Genomic DNA, 24,346 nt, shown 5'->3' on the forward strand with positions numbered 1-24,346 from the left:
TCAGGCTGGGGAATGATTCCTTGTTTTGCCTCTATTGTTTTATGTAAACAGTTTTGAATGAAAAGCCTCCTAACCAGTATTTAATCCAATAGAATTAGAAAAGCAACACATTCAGAAAGCTGTAATCACACACAAAAAATTACTGCATCTCTATATTAACTCAGAAGTTTGGCACTGGCACTATCAGCAGAAATACACTGCAACAGGGTTAGAGGGGGAAGTCTAGTGGGAATTTCCCTCCTCCAGAAGTTCTGTGGCAAGCTCAGACCTACCAACCAGCATAGGCAGATGCTGAGAGGGACAAAGTAATCCCAGGAGTATAGCTGGTGCCTGGAAAAACCCTAAGCCATGGTTCTCTTTAGGACCCTTAAAGAGCCTCATCATGCAGGGTGGGATAAGCCTCCTCTCTCTGAGCTAGTCAGGGAAAGTTCAGGGAAGATGGACAGCATAAAATCTGCCTCTTCCCTCCTGAAAGCAGACACTCACGTAAACAGAGGACTGCTTGCTGGTGAATCTTTCTCAGACCAAGGAGACCGACCTGATCTGCCTCTGAACTGTGGAGCATAGGGAAAACCACACTCCATCAGAAATGGTGGAGGAGAAAAGGATGTTTTCCTGTGGAAGGATTCTGTCAGCTGGGAGACGCTGGCTTGCAGCTGTAGCCTGATACAGTAATTCCTCATTTAACACGTGCCTGCTTTACACGTTTTTGCGATAGCATGATTTTTTGGGGGGAAAGTTTTTTGAATTACACGACTGTTCCCAGAATAACACAATTTCCCCAGCCGGCCCGTTGCCGGCGGCTGCGCAGGGCTTCCCTTGCCTCCGTGCACAGCGGCGGAGGGTTCGCTGCTCGCTGCGCCGTTCCCCGGAAGACCCGTCACAGAGGCATACTCCCAACCCAATCCCTCTCCCCTCTCCTCCCCTTCCGTTCCCCAGAGCCAAACACCTCCCCTCCCTGCTGTAACCCAGTCCTCTTTCTTCCCCAACCTTATGTCCCAGTCCCAACAGACACCACTGCTTGAAATGCAACTCCCACCTTTTCCATTATTTTCAATGGGAAAATTGACCCTGCAATAACACGTTTTCACTTAACACGATAATTTTCTGAAACGTATCTATAGTGTTAAATGAGAATTACTGTTCAAGGATAATGGTACATCCAGGCTTGAGGACGGGGTGGGAACAAGGAAAGCAGTTGTCTCAGGGCTTGGCGATTCAAATGGTCCTGGGGCTCCAGGCTGCCGCTACTGCTACTGCTACAGTGGCAGCAGCTGAAGCCCTGGGCCCTTTCAATCACCGCTAGAGCGTAGTACCTTGCTCTATGCATGGCTCCTATGGTTGAGGGGGCAGCATGTGGAAAATGCTGAGGGTGGCTGCCCCATCCCTGCCCCCTCTGCCCAAGACCTCATCCCTTCCCGGGGCATAGAGCTGCTGCTCCCCGTCTTTTTCTCCCTCCCGGGGGCCCACAGAAGCCATCGCTCCCAGGTCACATCACTAGTGATAAGGCCTTATTGACTTTATTGAGTATGAACCCTTCAAGTATGCATTCCTCTTACAGTTTGCCAGGATGGAAATATACATGATGCACTCTGGAGTCTCAGGAATGGAGAGGAGTGCAGCATGTGCGTGGAAGGGAGAATATATCCCCAGAAAACACAGAAAGAATCTTCCATTGGCCCATATCTATCTACCAGATGTTTTCATGCCATTTTCTTTCAGCCTACTCAATGTAGTTATGCTGTTTCCCCTATGAAAACGCTATGTTGCACATATATCTCAAAAAATATGGTCTTCAGTATTGGAATAAATAAAGAGTAGTAGCCACCAGTGCAGTACAGTGAGTGTTAAATCATTTCAGGTTTTCAGCCGTCGGGGCAACTTCCAGGAGCAGCTGGAGATGCAAAGTGACTCTCTGTAAGCACTTGGGATGGTGTTTGTAACGAACTAAAGGGAAGTAAATGATGATACCACTGAGAATGAATAGGACGACATAGAGAAACTCGATCTGGGGTTGGTCGATGATTGGCGCCAGCACCAGGTACACAGACGCAATCAGCACAATTATTGGTATAATAATCGGAACCTGTGAAAGCAAAACGTCTCTGTAAGAAACCAAACATACCCTGGGCCTGACCCTGTGAAGTTCTGAATGCCCTCACCTCCCACTGCACAGCGCCTTCCAGGAGGCACTCAGCACCTTGTAAACCTGGGCCTTTATTCACAGACTCTTCAGCCAGCCATTAAACCTGTGTGCACGTGAGCTAGGTACACTGAGGTTTACAAACACAGAACCACAAATCATATAATGGTGTAATTTAAAAAGGGATAGAGAATAAGACAGAGAATACCTTATTGCCTCTATATAAAACCATGGCACGCCCACATCTTGAATATTGCATACAGCAGGCCTGGGCAAAATATGGCTTACGGGCCAGATCCAGCCCACCAAGCTACCAGACTCGGCCTGTGGAGGTATCAGGGAGCCCCAATAGGCTCCTCTGCTTGCCCAGCAGCCCCATGCACTGTGCAGAAACATGGCTGCAGGGCTGCATTTCTGGTTTAAAACTGGAGGGGAGGGGGGAAGTTTCAGGTGCCACCTCATCCCCAGCACAATCCTATTGTCCAGTTTCTGGCCAGAAACTGGCCAATGGGAGCTGCTTGTTGGAATAACAGGCAGCCAAGAAGAACCACGCGCCCTCTCCTCAGCTCAGTTATTCACTGAAACACATGGCCAGGCAAGCAGGCAGTCTGGGAAACATTTTAAGCTCTGCAGGCAGGCGGGCTGGTTTGGCAGCTGACAGGTAAGTCTCTTGGCCACAGCCTGCTTCTGGCACCCCAGCTCTTTCTGCCCACTCAAAATACCCAAACTCTCTGTCCCCCTCTTACACTCCTACCCCCTCCCTTATCTGGCACCCTAACCTCTTGCCCCAGATCACAATGCCCTCCTATGCTAGGTCACATCCCAAACCTCTGCACTCCAGTCCCCTGCCCTAGGTCACAACCGCCTCCTTCATCTAAACTTCCTCCCAGACTCCAGTCTCCCTCCTGCATCCCAATCCCTTACCCAAGCTCCCTTCTGCACCCATCCCAGACCCTGAATCTCTTCCATTAATATCATGGAAGAGTGCAGTCTTTGACCACTTTCCAAAATCTTGGAGTGGCCCCCCCGTCAAAAATTATTGCTCAACCCTGGCATACAGATATGGGCGCCTCAACTCAAAAACGATATATTGGTATTGGAAAGGGTTCAGAAAAGGGCAACAAAAATTATTAGAGGTTTGGAACAGGTCCCATATGAAGAGAGATTAAAAAGACTGGGACTTTTCAGCTTAGAAAAGAATAGACTAAGGGGGGAATATGAGAGAAGTCTATAAAATCATGACTAGTGTGGAAAAAGTGAATAAGGAAAAGTTATTTTCTTGTTCCCATAATACAAGACTGAGCGGTCACCAAATGAAATTAATAGGTAGCAGGTTTAAAACAATCAAAAAGAAGTTTTTCTTCACACAGCGCACAGTCAACCTGTTGAACTCCTTGCCAGAGGATGTTGTAAAGACCAGGACCTTAACAGAGTTCAAAAAAGAGTTAGATAGATTCACGAAGGTTAAGTCCATCAGTGGCTATTAGCCAGGATGGATAGGAATGGTGTCCCTAGCCTGTTCGGAAACAGATGACAGGAGAGGGATCATGTGATGATTGCCTGTTGTGTTCACTCCCTCTGGGGCATCTGGCACTGGCCACTGTTGGCAGACAGGATACTGGGCTAGATGGACCTTTGGTCTGATCCAGTATGGCCATTCTTAGGTGTCTGACTGATCACTCGTGCTTGCAGATGGGAGGGTTTGCATGTGTAACATGGACAGACTCCTGTAGTCAGCAGGCAGGACCAAACCCAGGACATCTGAAACTTAGTGTATGAGCCTCTGCTGTGTGAGCTAAAAGCCATGGGCTTTTTAGCTAAGTCTGAGGCAGACTCATTCATCTCTAGAAGGTCTAGGGTGCTACCACAAGGGAGACATAGCATTACACCAAGCAGGCATGGCTTTCACATGCATTGATTGGTGGATGCCTAAGTAGTCTATTCTGTAATCTTGGCCTTAAGACTATAGTAAAACTTAAATGTAAATTACATTTAAATTAAATATTTCACCAAATACCTGTAAAAAACCAAGAGGGAATAATCTTGCCATGACAGGGAGATGGGCTAGATGTCCCAGTTGTTCTTTTCCATCTTGAATGTCTGTGATTCCCTTCTGAAAGTAGGGTATCAAACTGCCCAAGGCAATGGTGGCTAATACAGAGATCATGGAGCAGACCCGCCTCCACCAATCTTCCCAGCCTTCCTCTCAGCTACACTGCTCTGCCTGCTCAACGCAGCTCCAGCCCTTCTGGCAAAACTCAAATAAAAACTCTAGTTTTATTTTAGGTGTGAAGATGTTTCTCTTGCAGATATTGCTGTGTCACGAGGACAGATCCTTCTATGGCCACTGCCATGTTAGGGGGTTGCAAGAGTTAATGACGTGAGCTGCTACAGTTTGATCTAAGGAGCCATACTATCAAGCTAAAAATTCAAACAGGCCCATTACCTCTGTGGCCTAATACCAGGGAGGCACGTAAATCATGCTGAACAGGCTGCTGCACTTCTACTGTTTCACTCCTCTTTATCCAATAACATGGAGTTCGCTGTCCTAGTTTCAGGACAGATCCACAGGTGAAAGGTGCCTTATTGGGACATTTCCATCACTCCGTCAGGGCAGGGCTGTGCTCTACCATACCGTCACTAATGCTTTGCCAGGTCTAGCTTTAAATAGTAAATTTGTTCCACACCTCATGAGAACCCCACTGGGGTCCAAGATGCACACATTGCTCCCATACCAAAGAAAACGTGAGGGCTTGTGACTGGCACCTAGTTTGTGTTCATCTTTCAGTGAACCCCTCTGTGCCTAGGAACTCCCATTTCTTGAAGAGTTCCCCGCCTAACAGAAGAAACCACGCTTCATCTCATCTTCCCTGGAGCTGCACAGTCTGTCATGGCACTGGAGTGAGGCACTGGTGTCTCCAAACCAAGCCCCTCATGGAGTCCATGAGAGAAATTGTGTTTGGGAGCCAGTACCCTAGGAAGCAAACCTGTGCCCCCAGGTATGGCAAAATGACTCAGGAGATCCTTTTAGAGCACTCCTTTCCCTAGATCCTCTTCTCATAGGCTTACCTGCAGGAGAGGGTAATTTGTCCTAGGAATAGCCGGAAGTAGCTTTTGAGATCAGAATCTGATTGTATTTCCCTCTCCCATCCTTAAGAAGAAGCACTGTCTGAGAGTCAGGCCTGAAGATAACCCTTCACAGGTGGGAAGGGCAGTGTGTCTCCACAGTGCACTAATGCACAACCCCGTCACAATCAGAAGGGAATAAAGAGAATAGTTTGTAAAGTCTGTCAAGGGTGCAACATCATTCTCCCTTCCATGGACAAAAAAAAAAAAAAAAAAAAAGATTTTTAAGTTTCACCTTATATGATCTTGGCAGTTCCGGTTTCTTAATCTTTAAGTACAGGAGGCCAGCGATATTTGTGCCATAGAAAAGCCAAGCTGTAAAACTGTACAGAAAAAAGTTACAAGCATTGAGTTCAGGAATTAGATATGACTATAGCAACTGTATCAGTCTCTTTAAGTATCAGTATCTTTAAGAAAGTGCACAAAAAAGACAGGAATCAAGAGAGACTCTTTTAATTGTCCTAAATCCAAAACTTCTCAACATGCACTCCATTTTCCTTACCTGCAGTGATCAAAACTTTAAATTGGGGAAATTATAATTAGCTATTGAAAGACTTATCAAGTTTGTGGTGGATTCACCATTAGAAATTTTTAAATCAAGATTAGATGCTTGTCTACAAGATATATTCTAGTTCAAACAGGAATTAATTCTAGGAAATCCTAAAGCCTAAGGCGTGTCATATTAGATTATCACAATGGCTCCTTGTAATCTACGAAAACAGTAAGTATGGATCCATTTGTAAAATACTATGAATCACAACAGCATTCACATCACAGATTTGCTAGTCAGACACATTCCCTTCTCTTCGCCTCCTCCTGACAGTTGTTAGTGAAAATGACAACCTGAGCTAATAAAGGCAGCAGATAGAGAGAAGGTATTAAAAATGCTAAAAACAGGATTTGGGGAGGACAAGGGGAAATGGAAGTGTTAAACATACCTGAAGAAGTTTACTATGCTGCTGAAGTTTCCTGGTATTATCATTATTAAAGACATGGCTGATGTAAATATCAGAGCAGGAGAAGGTGTGAGGCATCTCACATGAACCATGGATAGTATATCTGGCTGAAAGTCAAAGTACAAGATAACATACAGACATCCGGACAGGACCCAATTCTGAAGTGCATATCCATGCTCCCACGGGCTGCAGTGAGAGCTATGCTGAAACAAGAGTTCAGCCGTAGGCCCTTAATCAGCACCTAAGCGCTGTAATTAAAAAGTAGTTCCACTTTGAGGGGGGTAAATATGGAACTCCTCAAGGTTATTTTTACTGTGGCTCAGTGACTTCATACCAGATTTGCTCAGGCTGCAAACAGAAGATAGGATTTTCTGTCAGTCTATCTGATACCTGAAAGCCACCTCAGATTTGTTCTGGATCACTGATCACCATTAATAATAAAGATTCTGAAAGCAGCTTTTGCCTTCCTACATGTAGCCAGCCCCATTGTTCTACAGCTCTGCCTTGAGGGCTTGCCTACACTATCGAGAAGATTGATGCTGCCATGGTCGATTTTCTGGGATTCGAATTAGCGGGGCTAGTGAAAACTAGAATTAGTGGGTCTAGTGAGGGCTTTCCCCATCAGCACTGGTAGTTCTGCTCCTCATGAGGAGTAAGGGATGTCGATCCCCTGCTGTGTGGATGACACAAAAACTCAATTTAAGTTACTTCGACTCCAGCTACGTAATTAACATAGCTGGAGTTGCATATCTTAAGTCGAATTTCCCCTTTAGTGTAAACCAAACCTCAGTTGCTTTTCAGTGGGACTTTACTTAAGTGGAACCATTTGTGGAACTAAGTCTCTGGAAGTAAAAGACTGATACAATCAACCCACAAACAAATTCTGATTTGTTACAAAATATGGGGTATCTTGCTAACCTGTTCCATTACTTAGTTCTGAAAGGGAGGGTTTACAGAGAGCACTTTGTCGCAAGCTTGAAATGACTTTCTGATGCTCAATGATAATATTACCTTATTTCCTGAAAAACTGGATAACTGCGTACATTCTAAACTATCAGTTAATGCTCATTCTCGGGTCTTTCAGATCCCAAAGTGCCCAGATCATCATACACAGCCTAGAACTTTCTGGCTATGTCTAGACTGCCCCCTCTTGTGCAAAAAAATATGCAAATGAGGTGAAGCGTGGACTATCGCCGTGCCTCGTTTGCATAATTAATGAGGCTCCATTTTTGGGCACAAGGCTTTTTTTCTTCCTCTTTTTTTCAGGAAGAACGGCTCTTGCGCAAGAGGGGATTTTTGCACGAAACAGAGCTTCATTAATTATGCAAATGAGGCGTGGCAATATTCCACGCTTCACCTCATTTGCATATTTTTCTGTGCAAGAGGGGGAAGTCTAGACATAGCCTTCATGTATGCATGACATCACCTTTCATTTCTAAAACAAGCCATGCAGCGTATAACCCCCTGAGCTGTCAGTGTGTTTGGGCCCAGGCATTTAAACACACCAAAGAGTTCACAGGGGATGCAGAGTCTTCAGCTGACGCACGTGGATGGAGAAATGAGAGACAGCAAGAGTTATAATAAGGAGGTGTTAGAAGGAACACAGATTGATTCCCTGCTGAGTGCAGAGAAAGAGCTCCACCTCTTCCCCTTGGTGTAGGGATCAGCGCTCCCTCACAGCTCCCGTATGCCCCATCCTGTTTCAATTTACTGCGGCCACTGAGAGAGAGATCCTTAAGAGAGAAGGATTCTGAGGTGTTGTCTGCACTAACCAATTTTGATAGTCCACACCCTCCATTGAGCTAGAACATGTGCAGCTTGAGCTCTAGCAATGGTGTGAGCACAAATGTAGCCCCTGTCCAGACCTTTCCACTGCAGTAGATGACATAGGAGTAAAAAAAAAAAAAAGAAAAAGCCCATACCTAGTCTACACTAGGGATGTAAACGGGTAACCTTACTGGGTGACGCTTCCTGGTAACCCAGCCAGAGCACACTGTTAATAGTTGAATACAATTTTACCAATTTTACATCCGTAGTCTACACAAGTGTTCTCCTCTCTTCTGGCCACTCAGAGCCACACCTTCCTACATGCAGGCAAACCCTAATGGGGGAAATTATGAACAACTTATTATTCTACATCCCCTCCCTGATGCTGCAGCAGGACCAGCAGCAACTGAAGTCAGTCAACGGAGTTTTCTAAAATCCTGCTGCAAAAGGGGAATAGGAGCTAATACGTGTGGGGTGTTTGTTTTTTCAAAAAAAAAAAAAAAGAACAGTCGTGGGGTCTGGGAATCAAACAATGAGGATGTATTTATATATCAGGAAATGATTCAGACAAACTTTTTTTCCTTTTTGCTTCACATGCCACCATTATGGGGAGAGTAGCACAAACCGAAATAGACACTTTCCAGTCCCTTACCATATGACCTTCCCTTGAAGCAACATAGCACACACGGCCTCCACTGAAAAACGTTCCATTCGCTGACCCAAATGAAGATAGTGCAACGGACAATGAGATCACCCAGACCCAGCTGCCCAGGACTTTGTTCCTAAGTGACAGGGAAATAAAACAGCAAAAGCAAATGGTTTTCGACATGACAGAGGGAGATAATCAGTCTCACTCCCTTAATTCATCTTTAACTAGTTGTGCAATGCTATGGCCAGCAGAGGCAGTCATTCTGGCCAACTGGAAGAATGCCCTTCGTGTTTTCTTGAGAAGAGGACTGAATCCTGGATTGCATTCATTCAAGGAATGCAGTGTGACTGTCACCCCCTGGGCCTATGTTTGCTTTCATTTAAGTCAATAGCAAAAGTCCTATTGATTTTAATAAGAGTATGACTGGTGCCTCTTGTTTAAGAGACAGGAGAAAAATCCTGGGAAGAATGCTGCCATGAAACCTAAGCGTTGTTGTTGGGTTTGTTTTTTTAAAGTATTATTATTTTTAAAAAGCAACATCCCTCTCAAGCATGCATTAAAAGCCTACTTCTTTAAGTACATGTATGTATTTCTCAACACCTCAGCATCAGTTAGGGTACATCTAAACCAGTGTTTCCCAATTTTATTGGGCCACAGAACCCTTTAAAATAAAAACGCCATGGGAAACTGTTCGACCAAAAAAAAAGGGGGGGGGGGGAACTGTCAGGCAAAAAAACAAAACGCAGCATTAAGACCGTGGTGGCCAGCGGCCCCTTGAAAATGGCGCCCGGCTCGGTCGCTCCTAAGACTGGCTCTGGGTGGGGGGGAAGGAGAGGGAGGAAGTGATCAAGTTCTCACGGAACCCTTACTTTCACTATTTGGGGAACACTGATCTAGACAGCAGGTGCTATTTCGGGACACATCCAGTATCCTGAAATAGTGTTTTCCACGTCTTAGCAGAATGCTTGTTACTTCAAAATTTAATCAAAATAACGGACTTGCAATTCTGACATCCTAGTAAACCTCATTCCATGAGGACGAAGGGATTTGTCAATATAGGCTATCTCGAAATAAGCTTGAAATTTGTGTATGCATTACCCAGGGAAGGTTGCTAGACACAGGGAACCTGATTTTCCTTCTCACTGGGCATGACTCTGCATCAGTCAATAGAGTTACACTCGTTTAAAATCAGCAAGAGGATAGTAAGAATGATAAAAACTTGAGGCAGGCTGCATCCAGTTTAGTGTTACCCTAACAAATCAAACCTAAGTTTGCAGACATCTCTAGAGGCAGATGCTGGGATGATATCCTCTTGTTCCTCCCTACAAACTGGCTTTTAATACAAAACTAAATTCTGACTTTGGGGATAATGGTGAAATTAACAATAGTAAAAGTGCAACAATAAGATCAGCCTCTTAAAGAAATTGCCATTTGTGTGCATCTAATAGGACCAAAATCCCAGCTCCAAATCTCCTCAGACTTCAGGGGGATTAGACTAGCTGACTATTGCAGTACCTTCTATCTCTAGGGCCAGATCTACGCTAGCAAATACTCCTCTGTTGGCTTCACTTTCTCCTCATAACGGCAAGAGTACCAGATGCTGGCGGGAGCATCTTCTGAGTTTGATTTAGTGAGTCTTAACTAGACTCGCTAAATTGAACTCTGAAAGATCGATCACAGCAGCAGCGATCTTCCTTTTAGAGTAGACAAGGCCTGATTCTATGTTTGAAATCTCAATCTAAATGTTGTGTCTTGAACCCATCTATATAGCTCTAAAGAAAAAGGGAGAGGGAAAACAAAGCATGGGGAGGAAGGAAACATGGCAGCACTTAACGGCAAAATGGACTGGGAGCCACTAGATTTAGATTATAATTTAGCCTTGCTAAGGTTCAACCACACTATTTCAGTCTTCTCAATTCCAGGTGTTCAAACATTGTGGGTTAGGTCCCTTCCAAAATACAAGATGGGCATAAAAATCACAATTAAAAAAATTAAAAGATAGAAGGGTAATTGCCTTCTGTTTTTTGAGCCTTTAAGGTTCATGATTTCAAGCTTTTCTCTGACTCTAGAAGGGCTCCTCCTTTAAGAAAAAAAGAGTTTTGTGTAATCACATGTCTCCAGCAGGTGGAGTTTTCAGAAAAAAATCCCTCCAAATAGCACAAGACTTGCACTAAAATCTCACAACAGTTGGCAACACCGTGTTGTACCTACGAAATTGGCAGCTGTACTTTTGGGGCCCTGAAAATTAACTGCAGGTGCAAATCTGAGTAGCTTTTTCAAGGTGCAACCCTTCAGAGTTGCACTTGCTGCCAAACTAGTGACTCAAAAGAAATGCTGATGCAGCTTTGTGGATTCAAATTATGCCCCAAAAGAAGCCATGCTTCTGATATTTTAGCCCTAATTGTCTCAGGATGACAAGAGTTCAGGAGCTCCACTTTTTACCTCTCTGTCCTGTGGTCTGGCCGCTAGACAATGCCTCTCTTTCTAACAGCTTTTTTTACTTTAATTAGCAATTATTGCATACGACTCCCAGAGCTGTTGCACTGCTGCTAGAACCTTCACTCGTGCTCCATAATCATCTTGCCCTGCCCAATTCCTGTTAACATGGGTTTCTCCCTTGGACGTGCACTTCATATACACTGACCCGCCTCCTGATTGCTGAGGAACATGTTTCTTCCAAGGCTGTGCTCTCAGGGGTGAAAAGGTTAATCAGGCAGGAGAAGGAGGGAGGTTACAAAACAGAAAGCTCACAAATAACTTGTTAATCAGGAATGACAGAGGAGGAAGTGCAGAGAAAGTTCAAGCCCCTATAAGTTAATGGGGTTTTGTAACTGGTCTGAGCAGAACACTGGTCCTTCGCACTCCTGTTTTCAATTACATTCAGGGTTATTAACAACAATGCAATAAGAGCATAAATGAGATCTTAAAACCTGAGCTGTTGTCTCATTCCCACTGAAAACAAAGGACCTTTTGTATTTTTGGTAAGAGTAGCGGTTGCCTCAGTGTTTGTTGCCAAAATTTGTCCTCCTAGCTCATGAAGTAAATTCTCTGTAATTTGAAGTCTTTAAATTAGTGTGGGATGGCTTTCAAAAAGATGTGCTTTATCTTACCCAGAAGCCATGGGCCTGATACAAAACTTGTTGGTGAAATTCTATACGGCCTGGGCATGCAGGGTGGGGTGCATGAGGGAATAAAGTCCTGGTTTTTTTAATAAATACTAGCATTGCCCATCCCATTGTGATGGTAGGTGTACACGTGGCCTCCTCCCTCCCCGCTGCTCCCGGGACTGGCTCAGGCCGCGTGGCTGCCTCCTTTCTCGCTGCTCTGAGACCAGGGAGGCTGGAGCCATGTGGAGTCCTCCGTCCCTGCTGCTCCTGGGGGTGGGGGTTAGGGCCATGTGTCCTCTTCCCCGCCCCACTGCTCTGGGGATGCTGGGCCGGCATGTGCTCTTCCCCTCTGCGTGGCGTGGGAGGGTGTGCGCGCGGTTGGCGTGCTGCTCCTCCTCCTCTCTCATGGTGGGGGGACAGGGCCTCAGAGGAGGGGAGGGCTGTAGGTGGGGTTGGGGGCCTGCCTCCGCCTAGAATCTTCTCAAGTCTTCTCAAATGTTCTCTGTGACAGATGGCGTGACAGACACCTCTCCTTTTATAATAGTATCGATTTGTGTTCCTCAGGGTATCTGTTTAATATTAATCTGCCTGACTGCAAGGAGTTCAGTTTAAGGAAGTTGTAAGAAGGGGTACGAACAGGAAATGAAATACTGTAGTGCCAAAGATAAAGCATTATCATAGAAAATGCCAAGGGTGCTTGAGGAAACATTGGAGAAGATGTAACAGTTACCCCCTGTTACCCACTGGCTAGAAATGCCTGCTTTTCCCAAGGCAAAGCCTGGGATCAAAGAAAGATACTAAATCCTGGAAAAGAGACAGGGGGTGAGCAAGTTGGAGAAGGTTTCCAGGGAATGTCAGGGTATGTCTAGACTGCACCCCTCTGCGATAGATCAGCCTCTAGACTGCCGCTTTTCTCCAACAAAGCTCCGTATGTGAAAAAAGCGGTGGACATTTTTATGCTAATGAAGCATGGGATATTTAAATCCCCACTTCATTAGCAATTTCGCCCAGCCTAATCTGCATCCCTCTGCTGACAGAGGGGTGCAGTCTAAACATAACCTCAGTGACTACTGAAAAGGACACACATAGAAAAAGACACAGAAGCTGCAGCAAGCAGGCCATCTGCTCCTTCTGGCCTGAGAAGGAAGTAACTGAGAGATTGTAATGAACCGTTAGGGATAGCTTCAGAGGGGTAAACCGAGTTTTCTGTAACAGAAAAAACTTAAAAAACAACTAATAGTCTCGTAGCACTTTATAGACTAACAAAACATGTAGGCTGTGTCTAGACTAGCAAGTTTTTCCGCAAAATCATCTGCTTTTGCGGAAAAACTTGCCAGCTGTCTATACTGGCCACTTGAATTTCTGCAAAAGCACTGATCTCATGTACGATTGTCAGTGCTTTTGAGGAAATACTATGCTGCTCCCGTTCGGGCAAAAGTCTTTTTCCGAAAGACTTTTGCGCAAAAGGGCCAGTATAGACAGCAGAGATTTCTTTTCCGCAAAAAAGCCCCGATCGCGAAAATGGCGATCGGGGCTTTTTTTGCGGAAAAGCGCATCTAGATTGGCCACGGACGCTTTTCCGCAAAAAGTGCTTCCTGCCAAAAAAAGCATCCTGCCAATCTAGACGCGCTTTTCCAGAAATGCTTTTAACAGAAAACTTTTCCATTAAAAGCATTTCCGGAAAATCATGCCAGTGTAGATGTAGACGTAGATGGTATCATGAGCTTTCGTGGGCACAGCCCACTTCTTCAGATGACTGGAGACTCCGGTCATCTGAAGAAGTTCGGTGTGCTCACGAAAGCTCATGATACCATCTACATGTTTTGTTAGTCCGTTAGGTAAAGGTAAGGGGAAACATTTTTATGTACATTGTTCATGCTCTGGGTATTTGCAGTTGCTCAGTATGGAGTTAGATCAAAAGAGGGCTTGTAAGGGGGACTTAGCTGGAAAGGAAGAAGAATGGCCTGGATAGCGTACATCCCAAAACATTCAAACACAGTAGCCAGGTTAAAAGCTATGGAGGGGCAATTCTTCTGCCCCAACCTGGTGACCAGTGTTCCCTGTAAGATGTGTGCTCGTGCAGCCATTTAGAAGAGATTCAAATGCCCAACCAGCTGATTAGCAGAGCACTCACAGCAAGGTTTTTTGTTTCTACTGGTGGGTGCACGTGCACACATGCTTTGGTGCACATGAAATTATTCCACACATGGCTGGAAAAAAATCTGAACGTAAATGGAAAAGATTAGAGAGAACATTGCTGGTGACATAGATCGTGTCTACGCTACAGGGACTACAGTGTCATGCATACAGCACAGTAGTTAGGCCAGCATAATGTAATGTAGACATAGTCTATGCGTGTAGGTTGAGAGAAGGGTTTTTTCTGTTGCCGGAGGAACACATTGCCCTAGCAATGGCAAATGGGTCAATGGAAGCATTCTTCTATCAGTTTTGCTGCATCTATGCCAACAGTTAGGTTGACATAGCTACATTGCTCACAGGGGTGGATTTTTCACACTCCTGTGCACCAAAGCTATGTTGAGCTACATTTCAAGTCTAGATCATGTCTAAGCAGCTTTGCCAAGGTTCGGAACCTGGAGATCAAAAGACACTGATCAGTTACAAGATCTATCCTGAAGAAAGGTGGGGGGCATTGTCAGCTGCTGAAGGCAGACCCAGCTTGAGAGTCAGTGTCTGTAGCAACTGGGCTGTAGCTTAGCTCCGTCTCCAAGTGTATGTCTGCTCTACAGGACAAAGTTGAATAAAGCTACGCAACTTCAGTTGGGGTAATTGCATAGATGAAGTTGAAGAAGCTTAATTCGATTTTTGGTGCTGGCTACACTGCAGGAAGTCTAAGGAAGAACACTCTTATTTTGACTGCCCCTTACTCCTTATAAAATGAGGGTTACCAGCATCGACAGCCTCTCTCGGTTCAAATAGGCTACCTTAACTAGATTGCTAATTTGGACCCTTGAAGATTGACAGTGATAGCGTCAATTTTCCTCTGCAGTGTAGACATACCCGAAGTGAAAGCTCCATCAGGCTGTGTCTAGACTACATGCCTCTGTTGGCAGAGGCATGTAGATTAGACAGATCAGCAAAGGCAAATGAAGCCGCGATTTAAATGATCGCGGCTTCATTTATTTTACATGGCTGCCGCGCTGAGCCGACAAACAGCTGATCAGCTGTTTGTCGGCTCGCGCGCTAGTCTGGACGTTCCCCCTGTTGACATCAAAGCCCTTTGTCGGCAGCCCCGTTATTCCTCGTGGGATGAGGTTTACCGGGGCTGCCGACAAAGGGCTTTGATGTCGACAGGGGGAACGTCCAGACTAGTGCGCGAGCTGACAAACAGCTGATCAGCTGTTTGTCGGCTCAGCGCGGCAGCCATGTAAATGTAAATGAAGTCGCGATCATTTAAATCGCGGCTTCATTTGCCTTTGCTGAACAAACAAATCTACATGCCTCTGCCGACAGAGGCATGTAGTTTAGACGTACCCTCAGATCATGGCAAGCTGGGGATTTGGGGGAAATGCCAAGAGTAGATAAGCGGTAGGAGGATAGTTTTCTTTGTTGTCTGAAATTCATTTCTCTGCATGCTGAGAGCCTGCAGGCAAATTAATCACACTTTTTTTTCAAGAAGCTGCTTCTGTGAACTGCACACTATTAATATCCAAGGCAGGGCTGCTGGGTGGGGAAGGAGAAGGGGCAGCTGCCCAGTCTGAATGTCTGGATTGTGAGGTTGCATTCCCAGGCCTATTACTTGAAAGGGGAGAGCTAAAGGGACTCGAAAAGGGTCTCAGAAGGCACAATTTACCCAAGGCCTGAGCCAGAGGTCAGATTATAGCAGACTAACCCTTTCTGGCCTTAAAAATCAATGTACTGCATAGGTACCCACAGGGAAAAAATAGTGGGTGTGAGGCACCCACCAGTGGCAAGCTTCTCCCTCCCCTTTCACCTCCATGCCTCTTGTGCATTGGCAGCTCCACTGACCAACTCCTCCCCTGCCCTCCCAGAACTTCTGGAGCACCATGAATCAGCTGATGCACCGTGTTCTAGTTCCTAGAGCAGTGGTCACCAGCCAGTAGGTCAGGATCTACTGGTAGATTTTGGAGCCTCTGACAGGTGATCCTGACTGGTGTGGCCAGGAAGCTATCAAGCGCTGGCACTTCAGTTACCCCTCCACATACTGTCATGCTGCTCCTGCCCTCTGTGCAGAGGGATAGGGGGAAAACGGGGGAAGGGGACGGGGAGGGGGAGGAAGGGGCTTGTGCAGTGGGGGAGGGGAAAAATAGGGGAAGGGGTGGGAGAGGAAGGGGCTTGTGTGGAGGGGAGGGGGAAAATATGGGAATAGGTGGAAGAGGAAGGGGCTTGTGTGGAAGGGGAAGGGGAAATAGGGGATAGGATGGGAAAGGAAGGGGCTTGTGTGGAGTGGGAGGGGCAGAGGGAAGAAAGGGGAAGGCACCAAGGGATAGCGTGGAGAAGAGACAAATGCCAGGAGGCCAAGTGTAGACAATGAGGAAAAGGGCAGGAGGGGAGGTGTCAGTGGGAGGGGGTACAGGGTGATGCTGGGAGAGGAGCGGGGAAGGGCATTGGGGGCTAAAAGAGGGAGGGGAAGGTGCTGGGAGGAGGCTTGAAAGAAGGGATGGGCATGAGAAAGGTGGGGATGGAGCAAGTCATGTGTGAGGGCACAGAGGGGCATGAGGGGAATGGGGACAATGAGTGGTGAGGGGGTGGGCATCAGGGAAAAAGAGGGCAAAGAGGGCAGGGGCAGATAGGGAAGGGGGAGGCACCAGGAGAGTGCAGGGCTAAGGGAAGGTGCAGGTACCAGGGGATTCTGGTGGTGAAGCAGAAGAGCAGACACCTGCAGAGGAGGGACCAGCACCAGAGGAGAGAGGCAGGGCAGGTGTATAGAGGAAGGTGTTAGAAAAGGGGATGAGGAGGGGTAGCTCACGTGATCAGAGTGGGACTACTAGAAGAGTGAGCACAGAGGGCATAGAAGGGGGAGGGGGACAGGTCACAGGAGGGCTGAGGGCAGTGAGAAAGGCAGGAGTCAGATCAGCAGAGGAGGGTGAGGAGTTGGGGGACAGCCGGCACCAGGGGGAGCTGATGGAGCAAGGGGAGGAGACATGGCAGCAGAGAGAAAAGGTAAAGGTTTATAAAATATTTATTAATAACTTGGGTGCCACAGTGGCACATCCAAACAAGCCACATGAACTCAGTACTGGTGCACAACACAAAATTCATTCTGCTCATGGGAGGAATCTCTTAGGCTATGTCTACACTGGCGGCTTCTTGCGCAAGAACATCTTGCACAAGAACACATCCACACTGCCATGTGCAAGCTGTGCTTTTGCGCAAGAGCATCCATGGCAGTGTGGACGCTCTCTTGCACAAGAAAGCTCCGATGGTCATTTTAGCCATAGGGGTTTCTTGCGCAAGAAATCCCTGTCGAGCATCCACACTGCCCTCTTGCGCAAGAGAGCTTACACCTGTTAGAAAAGAACGTAGCTCTTGCACAAGACACCCTCTCTTACCACGCCATTCTGTAAGTTTCCTTGTGCAAGAGTAGGCGGGCAGTGTGGATACTCTGTGGGTTCTTGCGCAAGAATGGCTGTACTTGCACAAGAAGCCACGAGTGTAGACATAGCCTTAGAGGGAACACTTCCCCCAGCCTCTCTGCCCCTTAGTTAATGTCACACACATTGGGTTAATGAAATTGCAGGATAGTTGTATGAAGGATCTTTGGTGGGGGCCAAATTAATCCCTGTTGGCAGGAGGGTGGTGGGAAAAGTCCTTTGAGAGGGGTGACATGACACCTTTTACTTCTGGTCATGTGTCCATCTTGCCCTGAGCGTGTTACCTCCAGAGGCCTGGTTAACGGGGGTCAGGGAGCGTGGTTAATGGGAGTCAGGGGCATGGTTAACGGGGGTCAGAGGGTGTGACTAATGGGGCACCACAAAAAATTATACAAACCTGCTGCCCCTGCCGGCATCCCACGGAGCAGTCTCTGTCCGTGGTGAGCCTGGGCCTGCCGTGGAGAGAGGCTGCTCTGCAGCAGCCTCCTCTGCTCCCTCCCACCCCTGTGCTGCTGCCTCTGATAGCTCTTAAAAGCTGACTCCCTATGCGTATTGGCTCCCTCCTGACCCCCAACCTGCTCATGGGTGGGTCTGATAGAGAGGCAGCAGCATGAGGGGGAGGCGGCTCTACATGAGCTAATACGTGTGGGGAGCTGATTTGAAAGCTGTCTCACTGTGTGTATGGACTCCCGCCTGCCCCTCTATCAGACCCACCCATGAGCAGCAGCGCAATGGGGAGCAGGCAGCTCTGCAGGATCCGGTGCACTTGGGGAGCTGTCTTAAAATCCAGTTCCCCACAGGCACTAGCTCCCACCTGCCCTCCGCTCTTTGCGGCCTCTGTATCAGAGGCTGCCAAGGTGCGGGGGAGGATGCATGTAGTCGACAGGATTCACTGATAATTGTGTAGTTGACTACAATGTTGACATCCTTATTTTACACATGGGGAAACAGGGGAAGCAGGCTGCCCAAGGTCACTCGGCAGGCCAGTGGCCAGGCTGGGAGTAGCACTTGGGTCTCCTGAATGCCAGCCTGGTGCCCTCGCTGAAGGCAGGAGTGGCAGTATTAACACCTGTGTAGCTCACCCCCAGCTGATGGCCACCGCTCCTGAAGACAGAAGTTCAGATGGAGTCAGGGCTGCAAAGTAGCTCACGTTTACCAGCAAATACAGGCACGTCACCAAAGGGATGGCAATCATCACTGCTCTCGGCAGGTTCACCTGGGGAAGAGATCAAAGGGTGAGCTCAGGGCTCCCACGCAGCGATGCTTCTTGCTGATGGCCAGCTTGCCCTGGACTTGAAATTGTCTTGACACTCAGGGTATGTCTAGACTACATGGCTCCGTCGACGGAGCCATAGAGATGAGTTTACTAGACATAGGAAAATGAAGCGGCGATTTAAATAATTGCCGCTTCATTTAAATCAAAATGGCCGCCGTGCTGTGCCGATCAGCTGTTTGGCGGCACAGCGGGGCAGTCTGGATGCACCGTGGTTGACAAGGGAAGCCGTTGTCATCCGCTTAGGTAAACTTCATTTCACGAGGCATACAGGAGCAGTCGACAACGACTTCCCTTTTAGACCACGGCGCATCCAGACTGCCCCGCTGTGCCGCCAAACAGCTGATCGGCACAGCGCGGCGGCCATTTTGATGTAAATGAAGCGGCGATTATTTAAATCGCCGCTTCATTTTCCTATGTCTAGTAAACTCATTTACATGGCTCCATCGACGGAGCCATGCAGTCTCGACATACCCTATACGTACAGCCAAACCTTTGGTAGAGTGAGAGTGGACATGGTCAGAGGGGCATTCTTGTGCCATTACCCCTACTGTCCACAGGTGAAGCCCTGAAGCACATTTCTGAACGACAATCTAGTGTGTGAAAACTAACACACAGCGAGGATGTGCGGCAGTAAATGGATGATTTTATTGAATCCCCATGAATCACTGTAAAACATTTAGCAGACGCTCTAACAGTCCTTATACCCCGGTGCGACTGAGCATTTATTGGCCAGCACTCAGAACAGTGGCAGAGCCTGGACCAAGCTGGCTGAAGGGAAAGGGATGTGGGTTCTGAAAGGCCTGGATGGAAAAAGAACAATTTAATGACACGTAGGGTTGCTTCAAGGCCGAAATCCCCCCCTTTTCCCCCTTTCCCACTTCCTGCCCTTTGTGAATGGGTGCGGCATGGAGGGTGAGGGCACATGGTGGCTTGCGTATGAGTAGGGAAGGGAACGGGAACCATTTGTTGGTCCAAGGAAAATCAGAGCTGTGTGCTGAGTGGTCTGTTCTCCCTGTGACCACTGCAAGTGTTTATTATTATTCCCAGTCCTCACTGTGTGGCCTCTCTTCTGAGTCATTCTGCAGAAGCAAAGAGAAATGGGAGTGGGCAACACAACCTCTCTGGCAACTCCAAAGACACACTGCTGTGTCCTTTAGCAGTGGAGAGGTGTTAATCCAAAAGGGCAGTGGTGGAAGGGCACTTTGGTAGTTCCCCTGTCCCTTTCAGGGCTGCTCACTGAATGCAGGGGCTTCACTTTCTGGGGTGGTGGGGGTGGGATGAGTGCAGAGGTGCATGTGGAACACCAACAGGTTGAATCGAACGTGGGGCCTCTGGAGCTTTGTGCATGAGTCTCTGCTGAGTCTATAGCGCAAACTTATTCTCTCTGTAAGTGGTCTCAGTGCCAAGAGGTAGGACAGTGTACCACACCCAGATGGTGTGCGTGTTACACATGTATATTTTATGTAGTTCTTTGCTCCTTTATCACAGGAAGGAAACTCTGTCCAATAGCTAATCAGTTTCCTCTCAGATTGCCACCCAGTCCTGAGGGCATAATTCAGCAAACATTTGGTGTGGCAGAAATTGAAGATGGCTCCCTGGGTTTAACAGCAGGCCAAATGGACATGGTCCAGGTTCATAGCTCACCAAACTCCTCCACCCAGCACTAGAGGGGTCACCCTCATTAGAAACATCTCTCTTCACGTGCTTGGCAACCATTCATCTCTCCATTCTTCCAAACTGTATTGGAGACATGGAACAGGTCCATGAAGATGTGGTTCTGCTACTGCTCTCAGGACAAATGATTGTATGACGCAGCATTGGACAGTGGACGGAAACAGTGCAGAGCGCTGTTGCGAGGTAAAGATGGCTGACCCAAAGGAGGATGGGGCAAGAAACTAAGGTGTGGGTTCTGGTTCTGGTTCTGGCTGAGGGGGCTCTGGACTAAACCTGGGACAGAGGACAGAAGTGCAGGAGAGGATGTGGGGTGTGGGCTCTGGGCGGGAGTTTGGGTGCAGGAAAGGGCTCAAGATTGTGGAAGGGGGTTCAGGATGCTGGCTCCTGGAGGCAGGCTCTAGTCAGGCAGCACGTACCACAGGTGGGGGTGCAGTGGGACTAAAGCAGGTTCCCTGCCTGCCTTGGCACCACACCACTCCCAGAAGCAGCCAGCACAGCCCTCTGGGCAGGCAGTGCTTACCTCAGGTGGCTCCAGATCATTGTGCTGTTCCCGGAAGTGGCCTTGACAGAGCCAGAAGATTCCAAGTCATGAACGCTAGGCCAATGCCCTCGCCGCTAGACTCTCTAGCTCCACGAATGTTTTCATAAAATGTCTCTTATGTATTGGTTAGTATCTGAGGGTTGAGTTATGACTGAATAATGATTTTTCAAGGGAGCCATCTGTTTAACCACAATTCCTTAAGATTACACGCTATCATTTCCCACCCGAAAGCACTCCTTGCCTAATGGAGGAAAACATTATAATTATGTTCTCAAGTGAATGATTAAACCATTCATTTCCAAAGTCATATTGCACTTTAATCCATTGCATGGTTCTCGATCATTTTAACGTTAGCTTATTTGCTGCCAGTCCTGAAGATCACCTGGTTTTTTGTATCATCTCATGAACACTGCACTGAAATTGATGAAAGATCAGAGTGGATTGCTGAACATTGAAGGTGTTGAAGGTTTAAATCACATTTAGGCAGTGGTTCTCAAACTTTCTGGCCCATGACCCACTCCACTTGATACAAACCTTTCCACGAACCACCAGCCAACCACCCAGGATGACAAAATGGGTGGAGGAGGGGATGGTGGTGTAGGGTCTGGGCAAGAAGTAGGGTGCAAGGAGACCCACCAATGTGGGGGGCAAAAGAAATTGCCCTGGGGCTCAGCCATCCAAAAGGGCCTGGAGCTCCTCTGAACTGCTGCAAGAGTGCCACAGTGCCAATCTGCATGGCTTTGAGGGCTGGAGGGGGCCAGCACTGTGGTCCAGGCAGCAGTAAGGACTAACTGCCCTTGGCCCCACCTCTTCCAGGGGTGTGGAGACCCCCACCTTGCTTCGAGACCCACAGTGACTGTTGTCCCCACTGGGTAAAGGAGCAGGCTGGGGATGGGGGGGTCTGGGTGTAAGAGCAGGCTGGGGATGGCGTGTCTAACCAGGAGGGAGGGTGCAGGAGCAAGGGGGGATGCAGTAGCAGGGTGGTGGTGCGAGGTCTCAGCAGGGTGTGTGTGTGAGGGGCATGGAGGTGTGGGGTTTGGGCATGATAGGGGATGCTTACCTGGACTCGCGCCCCTCGCTGCTCTCAGGCACTGCATCCCGGGCACTGCCTTTCACTGCTTTCATTGGCCATGATTCTGGCCAATGGAATCTGTGGGGAAGCTGCAGGTAGCAGCTGGGGAAGGGGAAATGGCAATACATGGACTCCACTTGCTCCCTCTATGAACTGGACCCAGCCCATGTGGCTCATGGTTCTCCACCCCACCCTGCAGCAGGAAACCAGGGCTGGGGCACCAGCCTGGCGGGGCTGCGGGGCTGAAGCGCCATCGCGGGCTCCTGGCTGCAGGGGAGCAGGTTGAGCCTCAAGCCACAGCCCATTTGCAAGGCGCTTGCGGACCACTCGCATGTGACAATTAGTGCCACTGCCCTACAGATTTTGTGGATATGAATACGTGTCCATTGCCAGGATTTTGGGTCTGTATTATATATCAAGTAAGATTAGGTCACTGCCTTCTGGCCTTACTAGCTATGAATGATCAAATAATAAACACAAGGTAGATATCACAAGTGGAGATCACCTGACCAAAATCCTTCCTGTTCCTATCTGTACTGTGGCTCAAGGTGCTGTATTTCCGTACATTGTCACTCTCCATCCTAGACTGAGGTGTCTGCTTTTCAGTGTTTAAAATTCTTTGGGAAGGAAAGTTGTGCAAGGTAAGATATTAATTGCCATTTAGATTAATATTGAATGGTGCTCCTTCTACTAGATCCGTAAATTTGTTTTGTGATCCATTGGTCTGAGATATGCTCCATAGACTTTAGCATTCATGTGGCTCTATTTAACCATAGATTGGTCACTATTTTAATCCCCAAATTGTGGAGAGAGATTAAGGGAAGTTAAATGATTTGCCCAAAATCACAGAACAAGGCAGGAACAGAGCCCAGCTTGCTTGGCTCCATGCTTTAACCACAAGACAATACTGACCCTCTCGTTAGCAAAATAAAATCAAGGGTGCTATTTGCAAAATTAAGTAAATAAGGACATGTTATTTACTCACAGCAAAAGAATGAAGGGGTCATCAAGTGAAATTAATAGGCAGCAGGTTTAAAACAAAGAAAGGGAAGTATTTCTTCATACAACACACAGTAAATCTGTGAAACTCTTTGTCAGAGGATGTTGTGAAGGCCAAAACTATAACAGCATTCAAAAAAGAACTAGATAAATTCATAGAGGATAGGTCCATCAATGGCTATTAGCCAGATTGGGCAGAGATGGAGTCTCTAACCTGATTGTCAGAAGCTGGGAATGGGTGACGGGATGGATCACTTAATGATTCCCTGTTCTGTTCATTCTCTCTAGGGCACCTGGCATTGGCCCCTGCTGGAAGACAGGATACTGGGCTAAATGGACCTTTGGTCTGACCCATATAGCCGTTCTTTTGTTCTTATGTAAAATTAAACGAAGAAGTAAAGTCAGTTAAATTCACTCACTTCAGGCTTCCTCAGTTCCTCCGTCACAAAATTCAGGTTGTTCCACCCATCATAGGACCACAGTCCCTGATAAAAGGCCATTCCAACTGGCCCAACGCCTGTAGTTGTGTCTTGAAAGGCATCCTGGAAACTCTGAGTTTGTCCATTGATGAGCAACACTATCCCGCCGATCACGATGACCAGCAATACTAAGAGTTTGGCCGCTGTAAATATGTTCATAATAGCTGTGGCCAGCCTCACATTGAGACAATTAATGATGGTTAAAAGCAGAACACAGCTGGCGGCTGTACACTTGACCACTACCGGGGGGCTTGAACATCCTTGGTAAAATGGAGCAACAGCATATTCGGCAAAACTTAAAGAAACACCTGCCACACTGGCAGGCCTTACTACAATGACAGAAGTGTATGCAAAAAGAAAAGCAGGAAGAGAGCCAAAATTCCTTAAAATATAAATATAGTCCCCCCCTGACTCTTTAATTAAGGTCCCAAGTTCAGCATAAGACAGGGCTCCAAACATGACTAGCAGACCACAAACAGCCCAGATGAGGAGACTACCTGCAGGGCTACCCATATAGTACAGCACCCACTCTGGAGACATAAAGATCCCAGACCCTATCATAGTGCCTGCAATTAACGACACAGCGCTAATCAGTCCAACTTCTCGCTTCAGCTGTAATGTCCCTGTCTCTTCACTTGGATCTGCAGCCAAAGTAGAAGAATCCATCCTCTTCCTTTTCCTCATAATGGAGCTGTTAGTATGTGCTGCTTCGGAGAAGGAGTAAAATAGCAGAACTGAATGTTTCAAATCAGGACTGTCTCAGTCTGTAAGGTCACAGTTAATAATTACAGTAGTTAAGTAAGTTATTTCAATGTTACTGTTCTGCCATTTATAGACTGTCATGAGATATATGAACTCTTTTTGTTGCCTTACTTTCCCTTTATTACCATCTCATCATGTTGTAATAACGCAATGCTGTTATTCACCATGCTGGCGCCGATGCTGAGCTCCTTTTACTCCCATTGCAGGTGATGGGGACTCATC

The 24,346-nt window shown here is 47.2% G+C and overlaps 1 protein-coding gene across 1 annotated transcript; it reads right to left on the reverse strand.

The window, feature by feature from the left end:
* Positions 1-1,065: 1,065 nt before the first annotated feature.
* LOC102445630 (b(0,+)-type amino acid transporter 1-like) lies at positions 1,066-24,046 on the reverse strand. Its single transcript, XM_006137603.2, has 6 exons — positions 23,303-24,046; positions 18,404-18,537; positions 8,645-8,774; positions 6,208-6,332; positions 5,505-5,592; positions 1,066-2,086 (listed from the first exon to the last, which is right to left on the reverse strand). Exons 1-6 carry the CDS (start codon positions 24,044-24,046, stop codon positions 1,853-1,855), a joined length of 1,455 nt encoding a protein of 484 aa, XP_006137665.2. The 3' UTR covers positions 1,066-1,852.
* Positions 24,047-24,346: the final 300 nt, after the last annotated feature.

This window comes from Pelodiscus sinensis, chromosome 3 (genome assembly GCF_049634645.1).
Source record: "Pelodiscus sinensis isolate JC-2024 chromosome 3, ASM4963464v1, whole genome shotgun sequence".
Lineage (NCBI taxonomy): Eukaryota > Metazoa > Chordata > Testudines > Trionychidae > Pelodiscus > Pelodiscus sinensis.